The sequence below is a fragment of the Maniola jurtina genome, chromosome 4 (genome assembly GCF_905333055.1).
Source record: "Maniola jurtina chromosome 4, ilManJurt1.1, whole genome shotgun sequence".
Taxonomy (NCBI): Eukaryota; Metazoa; Arthropoda; class Insecta; order Lepidoptera; family Nymphalidae; genus Maniola; species Maniola jurtina.
Window position 1 is genome coordinate 9,155,040 of NC_060032.1, and position 15,509 is coordinate 9,170,548.

General features: G+C 38.4%; 2 protein-coding genes across 2 annotated transcripts in view; one reads left to right on the forward strand and one right to left on the reverse strand.

The window, feature by feature from the left end:
• Positions 1 to 605: 605 nt before the first annotated feature.
• LOC123864453 lies at positions 606 to 13,209 on the reverse strand. The gene is made up of 10 exons (XM_045904895.1): positions 11,774 to 13,209; positions 8,576 to 8,786; positions 7,507 to 7,660; positions 6,680 to 6,840; positions 5,733 to 5,899; positions 5,351 to 5,491; positions 4,850 to 5,014; positions 4,225 to 4,450; positions 3,427 to 3,583; positions 606 to 3,144 (listed from the first exon to the last, which is right to left on the reverse strand). The coding sequence occupies exons 1-10, from the start codon at positions 12,563 to 12,565 to the stop codon at positions 1,302 to 1,304; spliced, it is 4,017 nt and encodes a 1,338-aa protein (XP_045760851.1). The 5' UTR covers positions 12,566 to 13,209; the 3' UTR covers positions 606 to 1,301.
• A 1,292-nt stretch (positions 13,210 to 14,501) lies between these two features.
• The window catches only part of LOC123864617, a 63,691-nt gene continuing 62,683 nt past the window's right edge, over positions 14,502 to 15,509 (forward strand). The window contains exon 1 of the mRNA XM_045905202.1: positions 14,502 to 14,856. The gene's annotated coding sequence lies outside the window, so the exon portion shown is untranslated. The remainder of the gene's footprint in view (positions 14,857 to 15,509) is intronic.

Genomic DNA, 15,509 nt, shown 5'->3' on the forward strand with positions numbered 1-15,509 from the left:
TCTAAAGTATGATCACGAGTACATGGTAGTATTCCATATAGTGCTACCAGTGGGACAAAGCAGTGGAAATTAATATGTCCATGATAAAATCTAGGTTCAGTAAAATAACAATTTCTATGGAAAAGTAATGAGGCATTAGTAATCCTAATAATTGTCAGGACTCAATTAACATCAAAAAGAAACCAAATGTAAAAATTTGCATTCAAAGTTGAATATCCTCATAATGTTATGAATTGAACTAATAATATCATCAAATGTTAGATTACTCATAAAATAACCCCTACAAAAAGTAAATGCAAAGTATTTTGCCATACCGTAACCAGTAAATAAAATTACATTTCAGCAGAAAACCCATCAAAACATTTTTACAAATATACAGATTGTCAACATGTTAAATGCCAATTGATTTACAAGTACTTAACACATTCAAATAAAAATTCACTAACATAGCTGCTCAACTATCATTTAGACCACTTGATTTATTAATTATCAATAATGTAAAAAAATATTTCCGGTATAACTGTTCAGTAGTGCAAATAAAGTATAGTTATCGGTTTTCCTGAAACTAAATATATAAAATATCCATTAAAATTTAAAAAGGAATGTTGAATATTTTAATAAGTATTGAGTTAAACTTTATTGAGCTGTTTGAGACAACAAATACATATTATGGCCTCAATTTTCTATAAAATAATGTATTTTCAAATAATTCAATATAAGCTACAGGGTAGCAATATTAACTGTTTTTATTGTTAGTATTGTTATTGCTTTTCATAAGACAGATTTATACAACAAACAAATAACAAAGGCCCAAGTAGGCCTACATTGTAGTATCCACTAAACATTTGCTGTTTTCCAATTAGATCATAACCTCAAGATAAACTACGTAAAATAAAAATGACAAATCTAGTTGTATACTTTTTGTAAAAACTTAAGAACAATCGTTTGGAAATCGGTTAGTAGAAAGTTTCTTTCAAACAGTTGCCAAAAATGTTCAACAAAGCAAAGACAGAAGAGAACGTCCTAACAATCGAGTATAAAACAACTGTATATTATCTATATTATCTCGAACGAAGAACCCGCTAACTTCTAATATAATTAATCTGTATCTCTCATAAACTATCGGCTGCAAAATAATTTGAATGCATTCCTAGCTTCATTAAACTTACATCTAGCTAGATAATCTTATGTACAATCACTAACAATAATTGTTCAAATGTATAATTACATCACTCCAAGTCCGCTTTCGCGGAGAAGTCCCGTCAGGATCGTCGAGGAGCAGATTGGTGCGAGGGGGCGCGTCAGTCCGCGCGGCTGGGCTCGGAGTAGCCGTCGTCGAGGTAGCCGTGCAGCGCGCCCAGCGGCAGCGGCTCGAAGCCCGCCTCGAACGCGCCTGGGCCGGGCGGCTCCACGCGGAACTGCCCCAGCGTCCACGGGTCGCTCGCGTCGCGCCGTCCGCCGTCGAAGGGCCCCAACTCGCCCCACGGCTGCGGCGGCGGCGTGGTCAGCATCGACGGCATGTCGACGCGCGCCTGCAGCGGCGACTGCAGCGGCGGGTCCGCGCCGAACGACGGCGCTCCCCATACTAACGACTCGATGCCGGACGTCGAAGTGTTCATGTTATTGAAACCCCAAGTGTTTGGAATTTCAGGCGGTGGGACGTTCGGGGCCATTTCGGGGGCTTTGGACACCGAGCGCCCGTACAGGTCCTGTGCCCTCGCGTTGAGGTGCGGCCGAGAGGCGAGCGCTCCGTCGGGACTGGGCAGGTGACAGTCGGGGCGCATCATGGGGCTGTATTTGCCGACTCCGGGGCTCTTTTTGTTGTTATAGTTGTTCTCCACGCTGGGCCTGGGCGAGTAGGGGCTGTGGTGCTGCTGCCGCGACATGGGGCTGTACTGGCCGGGGGTTCTGTTGGGATTGTTGCGTAGATTGTCGTTCTTGACTCCTAATCCGGCATCGGGGCTGGTATGAGTGGAAGGATGTGGCGAGAACGGAGCGTGATGTTTAGGCATAGAATTATAGTTGTCGGTGTTCCACGCTCCCGTCTTCTGCAGATCCGACTTAACGATCTGACTCGTGTCGGGGCTCGGTTGAGCGGAATAAGGACTAGGTTGTGATGAGTATGGGCTGGGTTGAGTGGAATAAGGGCTGGGCTGAGTTGAGTATGGACTCGGCTGAGCGGGGCTCGGTTGAGTCGAATATGGACTTCTTTGAGAGGAAAATTGATTATCCTGTCGAGGCATGGGGCTGTAGCTACTATAATTCCAATTATTAGGATTCTTTATATCCTGTTTCATTCCTATGGTTTCGGGACTAGGTTTGTTCTCCAGAGAAGTTGTAGGACTACATTGCTCCATGACTTTGCCGTGTCGTATTTTCGTGTAACTTTCTAATCTATTGAGAGGACTCGCTTCAGATTTATGAGAAGGAGTACTTCTGAACTGGCCTAAATTCCAAGAATTACCTTTAGCTACATCCGGTTGCACATCAGGACTACTGGGCACCTGACTGTCAGGTTTCTGGACGGGGCTGAAGTGGGGACTTCCTGTGTCAGTTTTGACGGAATCTGACCTGGGCGTGGATGACGAATCTGGTTTCGATTGAGCAAGAGGACTTGAAAGTTTAGGAGTGGTCGAGCCCTTCGGAAGTTGCGTGGTCTCAGCGCCGGAAGTTACTTTTTCTGGCGTATTTCTTGATTGCTCAAAGGTGTTATTGCTAGGAGAAGACATTTCCTGTTTTTCGGCAGAGGCGCGCTTATCAGGCACACTTGTAGTTAAGTCAGGTATGCTTTTCGGTTCTTGAAACACACTCTCGGAAGACTTATCTGGAGATTTCATTTCTACTTTACTACTGGAACTTTCAGCTGTATCATTCTTTGTGGACTCTTGTTCTTCATCTGTTTTAGGTGTCTTCGCCTTCGACTTTTTCTTCTTAGATTCTTCAATTTTGCTCTCTTTGGCTTTTACTTTTTCGGGATCTAAGCTGTCTTTAAGGTCCTGAAGTTCTTTCCCTGTGTAGAGACGCTTCATACCTCTCGGCAGAGCGCGGCACGAACTGAGGTTTAGCGAGTCTATGTGAGGGCACTTTAATAGTACTTTCTTGATAGCTTCATATGAGACTGATGACCCACACAAATTGAGTGATCTGTAAAAACAAAATCCAGACATTAATAAAATTAATTTTAGGCAAGTCCAATAACTGACGATGTGCAGTAGCATATGTTGTGGAGGCTTTGGGTTCGATTCCCAGCAAGATAAATTCAGGCATTTTAATTCCTAAACTGTTTCAAGACTGGTCAGGTAGGCGAATTGGGAGTTACTATTTCCAAAGTATGTGATGCCGCGTAGAAACAAAATCGCGACAGGTCAGCTCGATGAGGCTGTGTAGCACTTCTCGCTTTTCGCAGGTGTAGGCACGCCAACTTACCTCAGTCTACTGCTAGGCGAGTCGGCCAGCGCGCAGACGGCGTCGTGCAGCACCTTGGCTGCAGATGCCCACGACAGGTCCAGCTCGATGAGGCTATGCGACCACTTCTCGCAGATAAGCTCCAGGCACGCGTTCGTTTGCCGCAATACGTTACAACCTAGAGCAGTTTGCCGAGATTAGACCAGGTCGAGGGAGGCAGGGCTACAGTTGCTGCAGCATAAAATGTCACTCGATTATGCTGGTTAAATCCAGGCTGGTTAAATGGGCTTTGCCCAGCAGTGGACGCAAACAGGCAGCAGATGATAAGACAGGATTTGAAACCTATGACTTCACAAAGCTTCATAATTGTAATCCAAACAAATATGAATACGAAAATGTCTGCCTGCTAGTTTTTCAGACCCATTTGTTTAATCGATTTTGACGTAATTTGGTAAAAAGATAGAAATGCGTCTCTCCAGTGACGAACAAGGGCTATTTTTTCTCCATGGGATTTTCAAGAACTAAATCCATGCGACGAAATCGCGGTCATCATGTAATCTAAAATAAATATTATTTGACTAATATTTCACTTAAAATTCTTTGTATTAACTAAACGGTGGGAAAATTGGCTTATGTAATAGCTTATTTGCATTAGCTTTTTCGTACATAACTAAGCTGTATGTTTTCATAATAAAAAAAATAATAAAAATTTTAAACGATTAGCAACCTGTAATAGATTCACTTGAAGATTTAAAAGCACTCCTAAATGTTTCATTCAATAGAAAGTCTTTCTATTTCTATTTAAAACTATAAAAATACCTCCAAGAAACAGATGTTGAAGATCCCAAGCCGGTACTCGCACGAGACCAGAATCAGTGAGGCGTTGTAATCCACGCAGGTCTAGCAGGCGAAGACGCGTGGCGCCCCTGACGAGCCGCGCTAGGGCGTCGTCCCCTAGCCGGTAGTCCCCCACGGCTGCGCGCTCTTCCGCCGCGCTGCAAGCGATCGAAACCTCTTCCAGTTGGCTCCAACCTTCTGTCTCCATCTACAATTACAATCTGATATTGACATCCATCACACTAATATGTATTTTGTGGTGTGCAATAAAAGTATATTCATTCAGTCATAATACCACACTTCACACTAATATTATAAAGGCGAAAGTTAAATACTAGATGTATTTAGCTCAAAGACATAGGCTAATCTGTGTAAAGCCAGACGAGAGAAGAAAAAAGAAACATGTTTTTATTTCAATCAATTTTACTTTATAAAAACTAGCTTATGCTTACATAAATACACAAATTTCAAACCCCCTTAAGAGTAGAATTTTTAAGAATCTCTTCTTAGCAGATGTCTAGTAGTTTGAAATGTGTATTGATAAATCAGTAAGTCAATCAATCACCTTTTGCTTTTATATATTTAGATATGACAATGGGCACTATACCTGTTGTGAAGTTGTTGCAGTAGCCAATACTAACTGAGCATTGGCAGCTCGGAACACCCTCATTTTAGGGCAGCCTTTCTGCAAGGCCTCCAGAGGAATTGGGGCTGGATGAGATGTTGCTAGAGCACCAGATATGTCTAGCACTTCGAGATTCGGACAATGGCTCTGGTGATAAATAAGCATAATTATTATTATTTCAATGAATCAGTAATAAAGTATATTACATTTATTAAAAATCGGAAAATAATGACTTTTTCAAAAATGTGAATTTCACCAGTGTTGTTAGAGACAGTTTGTTCTTTGCGACCATCAAAAGATTGTGTTTGTAAATTTTCATTATGATTACTTAATCTACGAAATTCTAAGTTGATTTGACATGTGGAAGTAATAAAAAATATATCGATTGTACGACCGAGATCTCTGTACTGCGTGAGAAGAGAGTTAATAATTCTCAAACAGTTGAAAAAGTTACAAGGTATTTAGTAAAAGTATACGACTTACGGCGACGGAAGAGAGTATTTGCGGCAGGGCGGAGAACTTGTTGTTGGCGAGCGTGAGGTGCGTGAGGCGCGCGCCGAAGTTGCTCGCTACGCGCGCCATAGACGCGGCCGACAGGCACGTGCTCGACCCACCCGTCTCCGACTACAAACACCATGTGTTACTTCATTATTAGGGTTCCGTATCTCCGTAGGGTTCCGTAAAACGAAAAACAAAACCCTTAAAGGATAACTTAGTTGTCTGTCTGTCCATCTGTCGTGTCTAATGTTATATTAGATATAAGTTGCACTTGCTTGAATTCCCTAATTGTCTCAAGAAGGGAATCCTGGGGCCTCCCATTTATAAGAGCAGGTAGGAAGTCGTCACAAAATGACTGAGAACTTACCGTTAGCGAAAGATCGAGTCGCTGCAGCTTGGGCAGACCTTGCACCACGTCGAACAGCTGGTCCGGCGTGATGCGGCTCCAGCCCGCCACGCTCAGCTCCACAAGCGCGGGGCAGTAGTCCACCACGCACGCCAGCACCCACGACACGTTGCACACCTTCCATTGAGCTGAGAACAATGTTGATAACAGCTTCTTAGTTACAAGAGAGTTGGCGATCTGCACAACAGGCTGACTAGACACCGTAACAGGCTTGCGACTCCTACGCTCCGCCTCAGGAAGGTCCAAAAGTCATTTGTGGGAATGGGTATAATCTTTTATAACAAAATTCCTCAGCCAATTTTGGACTTGCCTTTACACAGGTTCAAAAAATCTATTAAAAATATGCTCCTGAGAAAAGCATATTATACTATCGAAGATTATGTAAATGATAAAAAAGCGTGGATTTGACCTGCAATTCGCTCCAGCAATGCGCAGGACTTCAATTGCTTTTATACATGGCATAATATTGTATATCAAATCTTTGAAAAGAGCAACCGCCGAGTTTCTTGCTGGTTCTTCTCGGTAGGAAAGGCATTCCGAACCAGTGGTAGATGCTTTTGACGATTCAAAAGAACTTGTAAAAGTCTAATTGAATAAAAATATTTTGAATTTGAATTTGAATTTGCTGTACTTTTTTTTAATTTATAGACTACCGCTTGGCTGCAATCATACCTGCAGCTAATAAGTGATGATGCAGCCAAAGATGGAGCGTGCTTGCCTAGAAGTTGCCTATTCACTCTTTACTAGAAGGTACCCATATTAAAAGTGGAAGGGAAAACTGATGCTGGAAGGGTGTTCCACATCACAGCACATCATTATCATGAACACATCACCGGCTCACTACTGAGCACGGTTACTCCGAAAAGTGGTGCGTACGCGTTATGAATACTGTTACAAAAATATCTTACCAATATTTAAACTCTGACATTGAGATAAACGATTTTCGAGAAGCCACACCAGTTTGTAGTCAGTTTTGCATTTTTCAACAGTGTATTGCGCAAGATCTACATTCTTCCACAGCTCTGGCCTGCAACTGACGCTGTGCCATAGTTTGCACACTCTACCCAATCTGAAAAAGATCACAAAGTATTTTTATAATGGTTTGTAACCATTATAAAAATACTTTAATTATTTAGGGGTTACAAAAATTGAAAAAGTGGGTTCTTCTTCTGTTACTATGAAGTATGTTAAGACGGGTATGCAGGGCTGGTGCTTCGGAATCGAGGCGATTCGTCCCTCGCATGAAACCCTAATCTAAAACCACGAACAACGCGCGACGGAACTGCACCACAAACTAACCCCTATTTTACCTCATTAGGGCTTGATATCTATATAGTAGCTTACGTGCCACACACACACAAGCATAAGGATTTGTCTTTACTTTTTAAAACACAATTCTATGAGCTTTGCCTATCTGGAGTTTTACAATATCTTTGGTTTTAACTTTAAAATCAATTATTTTAATGCAATAAAGGTTTTTACTTAATTATTATTAATCACACTAGTATTATAAAGGCGAAAGATTGTGTGTATGTTTGTTACTCTTTCACGAAAAAACTACTCAGCAGATTTGGCTGAAATTTGGAATAGGGATAGATAATACCTGCATTAGCACGTAGACTACTTTTTATCCCGGAAAATCAAAGAGTTCCTACGGGATTTCGAAAACCCTAAATTCACGCGGACGAAGTCGCGGGAAGTTACAGAAATTTACTAGGCAATTGTTCAAACTCACCTGATAACAGTAGGTAACGTGCCATGTTGCACAACATTTTCAAAAATTTTCACTAAAATCTCTTCAGGCATGGAATGCGCCCATGGACTTTGTGGTCCACTCTCCTTATTTTCTGTTCCACTACTTCTAGTTCTTTCAGTCTTTTGAGCTTTATCTGCAATTCAATTATTTCACTTTACTTAATTCAAGTATCAGTAAGTTAAGAAAAATATTAAATGTGCTTGTACTTCTAACACCTCATTCGCTCGTAAAAGCGAAACGATAACATCTATAGCGTAAAGATATACCGCAAGAAACACGTCAGTATTCTAAACATACAATTCTTCACATGGAAAATATAGCACTCAATCAAGTATCAGATACCTGGGTTGAATTTCTGCATGGTGTGATGAGCTCAGGAATGAATGAACATGAGTAAGATGAAAATCATATTATTTAATGCAGAGTAAGTCCCGGCCCACCCAGAAATCTTTAAGAGCTTTGCTCTAAAAATTGTAGATCCAACTTGGCCTGGGAAGCTTCGAGATCTCTTCTCATCCAAAATTCCACAATTCCTGAAGACCTATCTTCGAAGTGCGAACTCTAAGAAACCTATGTCCAGAAATGGACTATAGTGAGCTCTTTTACCACCATACGATAATCGCAAAAATTTTGTTGTTTAGTGTGGAGTGTATTTTTGTAAAAAAAAAAATGCAGCGCGGTAACCGCCGTAGTGGCTTGTCTGTGGATAAAGATAGAAAGCAGCCGCTGGGCTGTTTCGTTAACAAGCAAGCCACTGCGGGCACAGGCCCGCACTAGGCCAGTAGTTTCAGTGTGTAGCACCCATCACACTAAGAATAGTTATTTGTTCAACAAGATAGCAAAGTTCATTTTTGTTGCGAGTTCCTAGTTTGAACCCCGAGCAGGCAAAGGATTCTATTAAAATATAAGTTTGAATCCTGGGTGTAGTGAGGTATTCAAAGGCACTATAAACAAAAACTGCTGCTGCTTGCTGTGAAACATACAACTTATCACCTCACTAGTTCAAAAAGGGCTGCAGTGGGGTGAAAATACAATTTTTTGTTCTTACCTTTAGTTTTGGAGTTATTATTATTAGATTTTTTAGTCTTAGGGCGGGGCGCGCGCGGTTTGGGTGCCGCAACACTCATGACCGCCGCAGTGTCCCCTCGGGAAGGATCGTACTCCTCTCCGGAGCTAGCACTGGCGACCGGCGACGCTGCTCGCTTCTTTTTAGATTTCCTTTGCCCAATATCAGCTATTGATACTGGTGTTGGAGCTACCTGTAATTTAAATGTCAGACCTCAACTCTGTTCTGATTGATACTTAAATACGTAAATCAAATTCAAATACTTAAGCTGCATGAGACGGGTCTGCCCGCGAAATTCATAATTAATTTAGTTTTTCGCAATTTATAAACTAATACGCCAAAGTAGGCTTATGGCATTCTAATTCCGACAATGGCAGTATCATCTCTACAGGATTACATAAAAATCTTTACTTGAAAGGGTTCACTTTAAGAAATTAGTCAAAATAATGAGTTTGACATGAGTTACTCAGAAATTAGTCGAAAAACCAAATTAAATTTGAATTTCGCGGGCAGACCCGTCTCATGCGCTTTAAATAAGTAAATTTCAAATAAAAATAAATTGATTTGGGACTAATTAAACACCTGCCTAAAACATTTTTAGTATAACTTTAGTATAACAAATGTCATTAAGTTTGTAAATAAATAAGAACCTTCTGGATAAAAAATATAATAATAATTGATGTCTGAGTTTTTATCATAGGTTACCACTTACCAGTATCTAGATAGTAAGCAACTATCCACACTAATATTACTTATGTGTAAGTTTGTCTATCTGTCTGTTATCATTTCCCAGTGCATCCACTAAAACGATTTTGATGAAATTTGGTATACATAATACATATATAGCATGCATCCCACAAAACAAGTTACTTTATCCCAGAAATTCATCAATGGGACTTTTAAATATTTAAATACACTGGATGAAGTAGTGGGCATCACAAACTCTTAAAATAACAGAAGAAAACATACTTTACATAATAAAAGTGCAAGGGCAAAATAATATACATGTAAGTAGTTAAAGTTAGTAAGTATGGGTTCTTACTTTCAGTTAATGTGGGCATAGCTTAACATCATAAGCAACTCTTCCTACATCGTTCATGCAAAAACATGATTATGAGAAACTTTCACCAATTACTTTGCTCATAACTAAGTATTTAAGTATATTGATTGCATTTCTTTTGTCACTAAATAACAATTTGAATAGTTCACACTAATTAATTATTTTGTACCATTTTGACTTTTGTATGGAGATAAGTTCTGACCATTGCGTTACAGTTATGTCAAGTAAAGTCACAGACTGATTATATTATCAATCATCATATCAGTTATATTCTTTAAGCATAATATCAGCTACTATGTTGTCAACATTCCATCTACACGCACGAAACGTTTTACGTCTGCATTCCTAATACGCATGGCTAAGGTTTGGAATACTCTTCCGCGATCAGTGTTTCCTACCAATTACAATCCGGGTATCTTTAAAACAAGAGTGAATAGGCACCTTCTAGGTAAACGCGTCCCATCTTAGACCACATCATCACTTTCCATCAGGTGTGATAGTGGTCAAGCGCTTACCTATAGTGAATAAAAAAAAAAAAACTTACATGGCAAACCTCAGCATTTAGGTGCTCAAGCAGATATATAGTATCTTTTAAAGAAGCTTCCCTATGGCAGATATGAAACCTTCAAATAAACTATTCAGGGGTCTAAGAAAGCCTAAGCAGTTACAGTAAAAAGGCTGACTTTGATCTGTTAACACTGCAGATTTTTAACAGCTTATAAAAATGATAATGTATTCTTACTTAGGCACCTTATCTATATTCAAGTCAAGAGTGAATAGGCAACTTCTACACAAGCATGCTCCATCTTAGGCTGCATCATCGCTTGCTAGCAGGTTTGATTGCAGCCAAGCACTAGTCTATATTTTTTTTTAAATATTATAATATATTAATGTACTTAATCCATACTAATATATGAAATTGTTTGTCTGTTTGTCTGCTAGAATTTCAAATACAGAAAATCAAAGAGTTCCTATGGGATTTTAAAAAACCTTAATCCATGAAGATGAAGTCAAGAGCAAAGGAGAGGCTGACTCATAGACATATTAATGTGCAGTTCAAACTGCATCTTGAAACTTGTCATTTTTATGAAGGTTAACTTTAAGCATACAAGCAAGGCCAGGACATTTTGTCTTGTACATATATGCTAGTTAAACAGTATAGTGCAGCTCCTTAATGGGCTTCATTCACATCTTCATGCAACTATTAGGAGCTATGTTGTAATCTGGCCACCATACAAACACCATAAACCATAGTATTTCTAAACTATCCATAATATACATTATTATAGCTAATATTATGTGAAAATGTAGTTCCATCTCTCTGTCTGTCTGTTAGCTTTTCACAGCCCATTCGTTTAACCGATTTTTTGATGAAACAAGTTGTTTATACAGAGATAGTTTGCATCCTGAGGTTGTACGTTGTATGATGTTGGTCCAGAAAAATCAGTTTCCACAGGATTGTTAAAAACCAATCTGTTAAACCAATTTTGACAAAATCTGGAGATAGCTTGCATCCCAGAGTAGGATGTAATTATCCTAGAAAAGAGTTCCCACTGGTTTCATAAAAATCTTAATTCACGCAGATGAGGTCGAGGGCATTGTTTATTTACTTATATTGGAGCAGTTAAAAAAGAAGAAGCATACAGCTCAGATAGTACAGATTAAGAAGTTTTAAGAATAAGTGAATTTAGTCTGGAGTTTTATTTAGTCTTGAGGGAGTAACTGCATTACAAGACAGTTGTTACTTATATTAACTAGCTGATCCACTTGGCTTCGCTCTGATGAAATTTGATTATAATAACATAAAAATATCCTATATTACTTTTGATTAAGTAGCTTTCTAATGGTCAAAGAATTATTAAAATCAGTTCAGTAGTTCCAGAGTTTAAACACAATTCTTTCATCTTTATAAAATTACCATATCATAACATTGGTATAAGGATTTATAGGAGGGGTCAAACATAATAAGAATAATGAAATAATATTGAGTGCTACATAAACAATACCAAATTGCCACATAACAACCATATAAAATAGTGAGTACTTACATAATTGTTATTCAGCACAAACCATTTAATACTATGAGATAATATTATGTGCTCAATTTTTAAAAAGCTTACCACTTCCTGAAAACTTGTTCTTCTTATCTTAATTTTGATTTTAGTATTTGTGTCGACTATTTGACTTCTATATGTGGGCGCACTACAGTCAGATTTCTTGGATTTTTTTTTGCTACGGGAACTACAGAGGTCCAACATGGAACGGGGTTTACCACTACAAGGTATGACTATATGAGTCCTTTGTTCCTTAGAAGATTCTTTTGATCTACTCTTTTTTGTGGATAATTGACTAAGTTTATGACTGTAAGGTTTGCCGCTGGCTCGCGGCACATTAATTAACGGTAACTTTACACTATGCCCTAGCACTTCATCTTCTGAGCTTTCACTTTCTTCTACTGCATTTTCCACTTCTTCCTCGTGGCACTCACTACTACTAACTAAATTTAAGTTTTTACCACCTTTCACTTGTGACACTACACTATTTGATGTGTGCGTCCTTTTGTGAGTATCACGGGAACGTTTTTTCCGCTTCCTCTCTTTCGGGAGACACCCATTAAGAGTGGAGTGGTCAGTGTCACGTCTGGAGTGCTGCTTGTGCTTTCTGTGGCGAGGCCGTGTCGGGGGCGGCAGCGCTCCATTGGCCTGCATCCTCTGACGAGCGATGGCATCGATGCTCTGCTCGAAGTCTGTCTCTAGCTTGACGCAAGATATGAGCTCGTCGTCTTCGGAGTCCGAGTCGGTGGCCAGTTGTGGCACCCGGGCATCTGGAAACAGGTCCTTACGGACCGAGAGTCTCATAGCGGGCTCGGCAGCCTCGTAGCCGCCGTTTACGGGACTCGAACGGCCCGACATACCGCCCGCCTCCCGCCGCCCTCGCGTACCACTTCTACAAACCGCTCACCGTCACCTGTCCGTCGTGAAGTAAACAATCAGTTTGACACATCACATTTTCACTTTTGATGCTGAGACACTCATTGATCACTCGCTGATACAACGATTACGTTTGATTATCTACAATCGATGTACCTATCATTATTATGCCTTACAACTCGCACTTTCTGAGACAATCCAAAGCATCTTTTTTTCTTTACGTATTCGCATTTTAGGTCATCCATGTTCATGTAACGTTGTGATTGCGAAAAACAAAGTAAAGATCATTTTCGCGGACACTAGCACTGTATCTTTATTTAAAACAGATTGACTGCACTAATTGTGGTTGTATGTACCGATTCTTAATTATTTTTGTCGACTACGAGTTGATGAAAACTGTTGACCTTGTTAAAAGCTTATAGGTTTCAAAATTTAGTCAACAGATGCAGACATTTGTCACAAAAGGTTGTTCTTGATTCTTGGTTGAAAAGTGTTCAACTTTGCATTGTCGCGCAGTAAAGGCAAAGACGTTTTTTTATCTGTTTCATAACTCATTATTTAAATAATCTCAACACAACAACGTTTATTGTGAAACATTGCTATCGATTTTCATTTTTTATTTTACGAGTATTAACATTTCTTTTTTTTCTTCTCGCCTTGAATATTATTATAACATATTTTACTAAAACTGCTATAATTATACATCAAAATCACATCAAAATGAGTTGTACCACGGTTGTACCTAGTCTGTGCATATTAACTGTCAAAATTGAATTGGTACCTACCACTGTGCCACTATCCCAAACCAGTGTGACCATTTGTGGCAGTTTGTTGTCATTTGGGCAGATTTGACTACTGAATATTCACTCTGGCAGATTTTAATCTATTAAATCGATGAGTATAATAAAATTATAGAGGAGTCAAAAAATAAAATAAATACTACTCACGGAAATTCAGTGCTCAAGAATTCAAACAAGTGCTCCAAATGCGGCTTAAAAAAGGTGATAAGCTTATTTCAAATTGCTATGATACTTATTATAAAATTTTTAGACTTACGTACCTAACTAACTACTACTCGTGTTAATTAAGTAACTATCTAGTACATAAAAAAAAAAAGTTGAAGTGTCTGTTTGTAATTTTAAATAACTACTTCATATTAAGCTTATATGGTTATTTGAACTATGCCATAACAGCCATAACTGAACACACGTTTTTAAAATTTTTGTGTTTGTCTGTCTGTTTGAACGGGCTAATCTTTGGAACGGCTACACTTATTTTAATGAAACTTTCAAAGACAAATAAAGGATTAACCAGGCTACTTTTTAATCGATTTTCATAAAAGGAGGAGTTGTGTTTTACATATATAACTATGTACACGGAAATCTCCGAGATTTCTAAACTGACTTGCGTTATTTTTGTTTTTAATCGATAGAGAAACTATGTGACACTCATAAAAATTTCGATTTCAACTCCTCAATCTCAATACTGCAGGGACCTGACCGCCAAAATTGATGAGATTAGATTAGAAACTGTGGCTTATAAATTGATATAAATTGATATTGGAGGTAAATAACAAGTAAAGACGTCTTTATCGTTGAAGTCGATGTCCCAACTCCTTAACCCTGATGCTGTAAGGAATTATTACATTCCTAAAATATCGTGGTGATCCCACGGGATTTTTAAAGAATTATCCGTTAAAATATTTTACGAATTTGGATTCGTAGTAACTAGTGGTCATCAAGTGGGATATCATATGAAAGGGCTTTACCTATACATTCTAAAATAGGTTTTTATTAATTTTTAGGCATAACAGTTTTAGCTTTATTATGCAAAATGTCGAAAACCATTCGAAAACACTTGTCCGTGGTAGATTCTGGTAGATTTCCAGCCAGTATAATCGCAGATTCTTTATTTTCACAACGGTAACACTGGTCTCATGAGCAGGCAGCAGCAAGTTTTGTAGAAAACATGAAAGATGGCAGCAGTTGTATAAATTTTCAATTTTATTTTACAAAAATTCTTACTGGAGAAATTTTTTTCTTGCTCCTTTGTGTAAAAAATACATGAAAGTGCATCAATAAATTTGGTTTGAAACAATGTGTTTGCGTTGTATTAATAACACGTTAGTCTCTGACTTGTTGAATAATATTTAAAATAACTCTTTTCTGGTCTCTGTAACGTGTGTTGTTTAAGTTTAAATAGGTACCTAAATGTGTGAGTGATAATAATATTATGATAACCTACACGGTCTTTCTGTAGCAAGTATATAAGCGGTGAGTCATGTTTAAATTTATTTGCGCTATTGATGATCTCATAATAATAGGTAGGTAATTAACGTAATGGACATCAACATCATTGCCATGATTATGACTAGTCCACTATCTACCACGATAGCGAATTTGACACTAGCAAAATGCGTAAAAAAAATCGATTTTTAGGATTTTTAGTCAATTAAGTATTATATATAATAATATCACTTAAAATGCACGTCTTAGATATACGTAAAAAGAAGTACACTTAAAACTACGATACTTAGGTCAGCGCCCTAAAATATGAACGCACTATGTAAATATATGTAGTATAATTTCATTGATGTTGGTATAATCAATTATTTTGACCATATTATTAATCCTCATTACGAAAAGTTGTGTGTAGATATGCACATCATTTCCAGTAGATTAGACATTTCAATTCTTAAATTATGGTTTTCTTCCCTTTTATTTGAGATATAAAGTTAGTAAGATATTAGTAAAGCAAGATACATAATATGTAAATAATACTTCCTTTTTATTAAACCAATGGTAACCAGTTACCACAAATGGAGGCGCAGATAATGGGCTAGAAAAAATACTAATGCAAATTGCCAACTTTTCTTTTAATGTCATGGAAACAGAAAGGTCAAATATTAATGACCACTGAAATATTT

Excerpts from the sequence above, each read along its gene's own strand:
- LOC123864453 (XM_045904895.1), bottom strand. The coding sequence starts at position 12,565 with ATGTCGGGCCGTTCGAGTCCCGTAAACGGCGGCTACGAGGCTGCCGAG. Across the intron at positions 6,841-7,506 it reads ACGTTACCTACTGTTATCAG|ATTGGGTAGAGTGTGCAAAC; the intron begins GTGAGTTTGAAC and ends GATCTTTTTCAG. Across the intron at positions 3,145-3,426 it reads TCGCCTAGCAGTAGACTGAG|ATCACTCAATTTGTGTGGGT; the intron begins GTAAGTTGGCGT and ends TTGTTTTTACAG.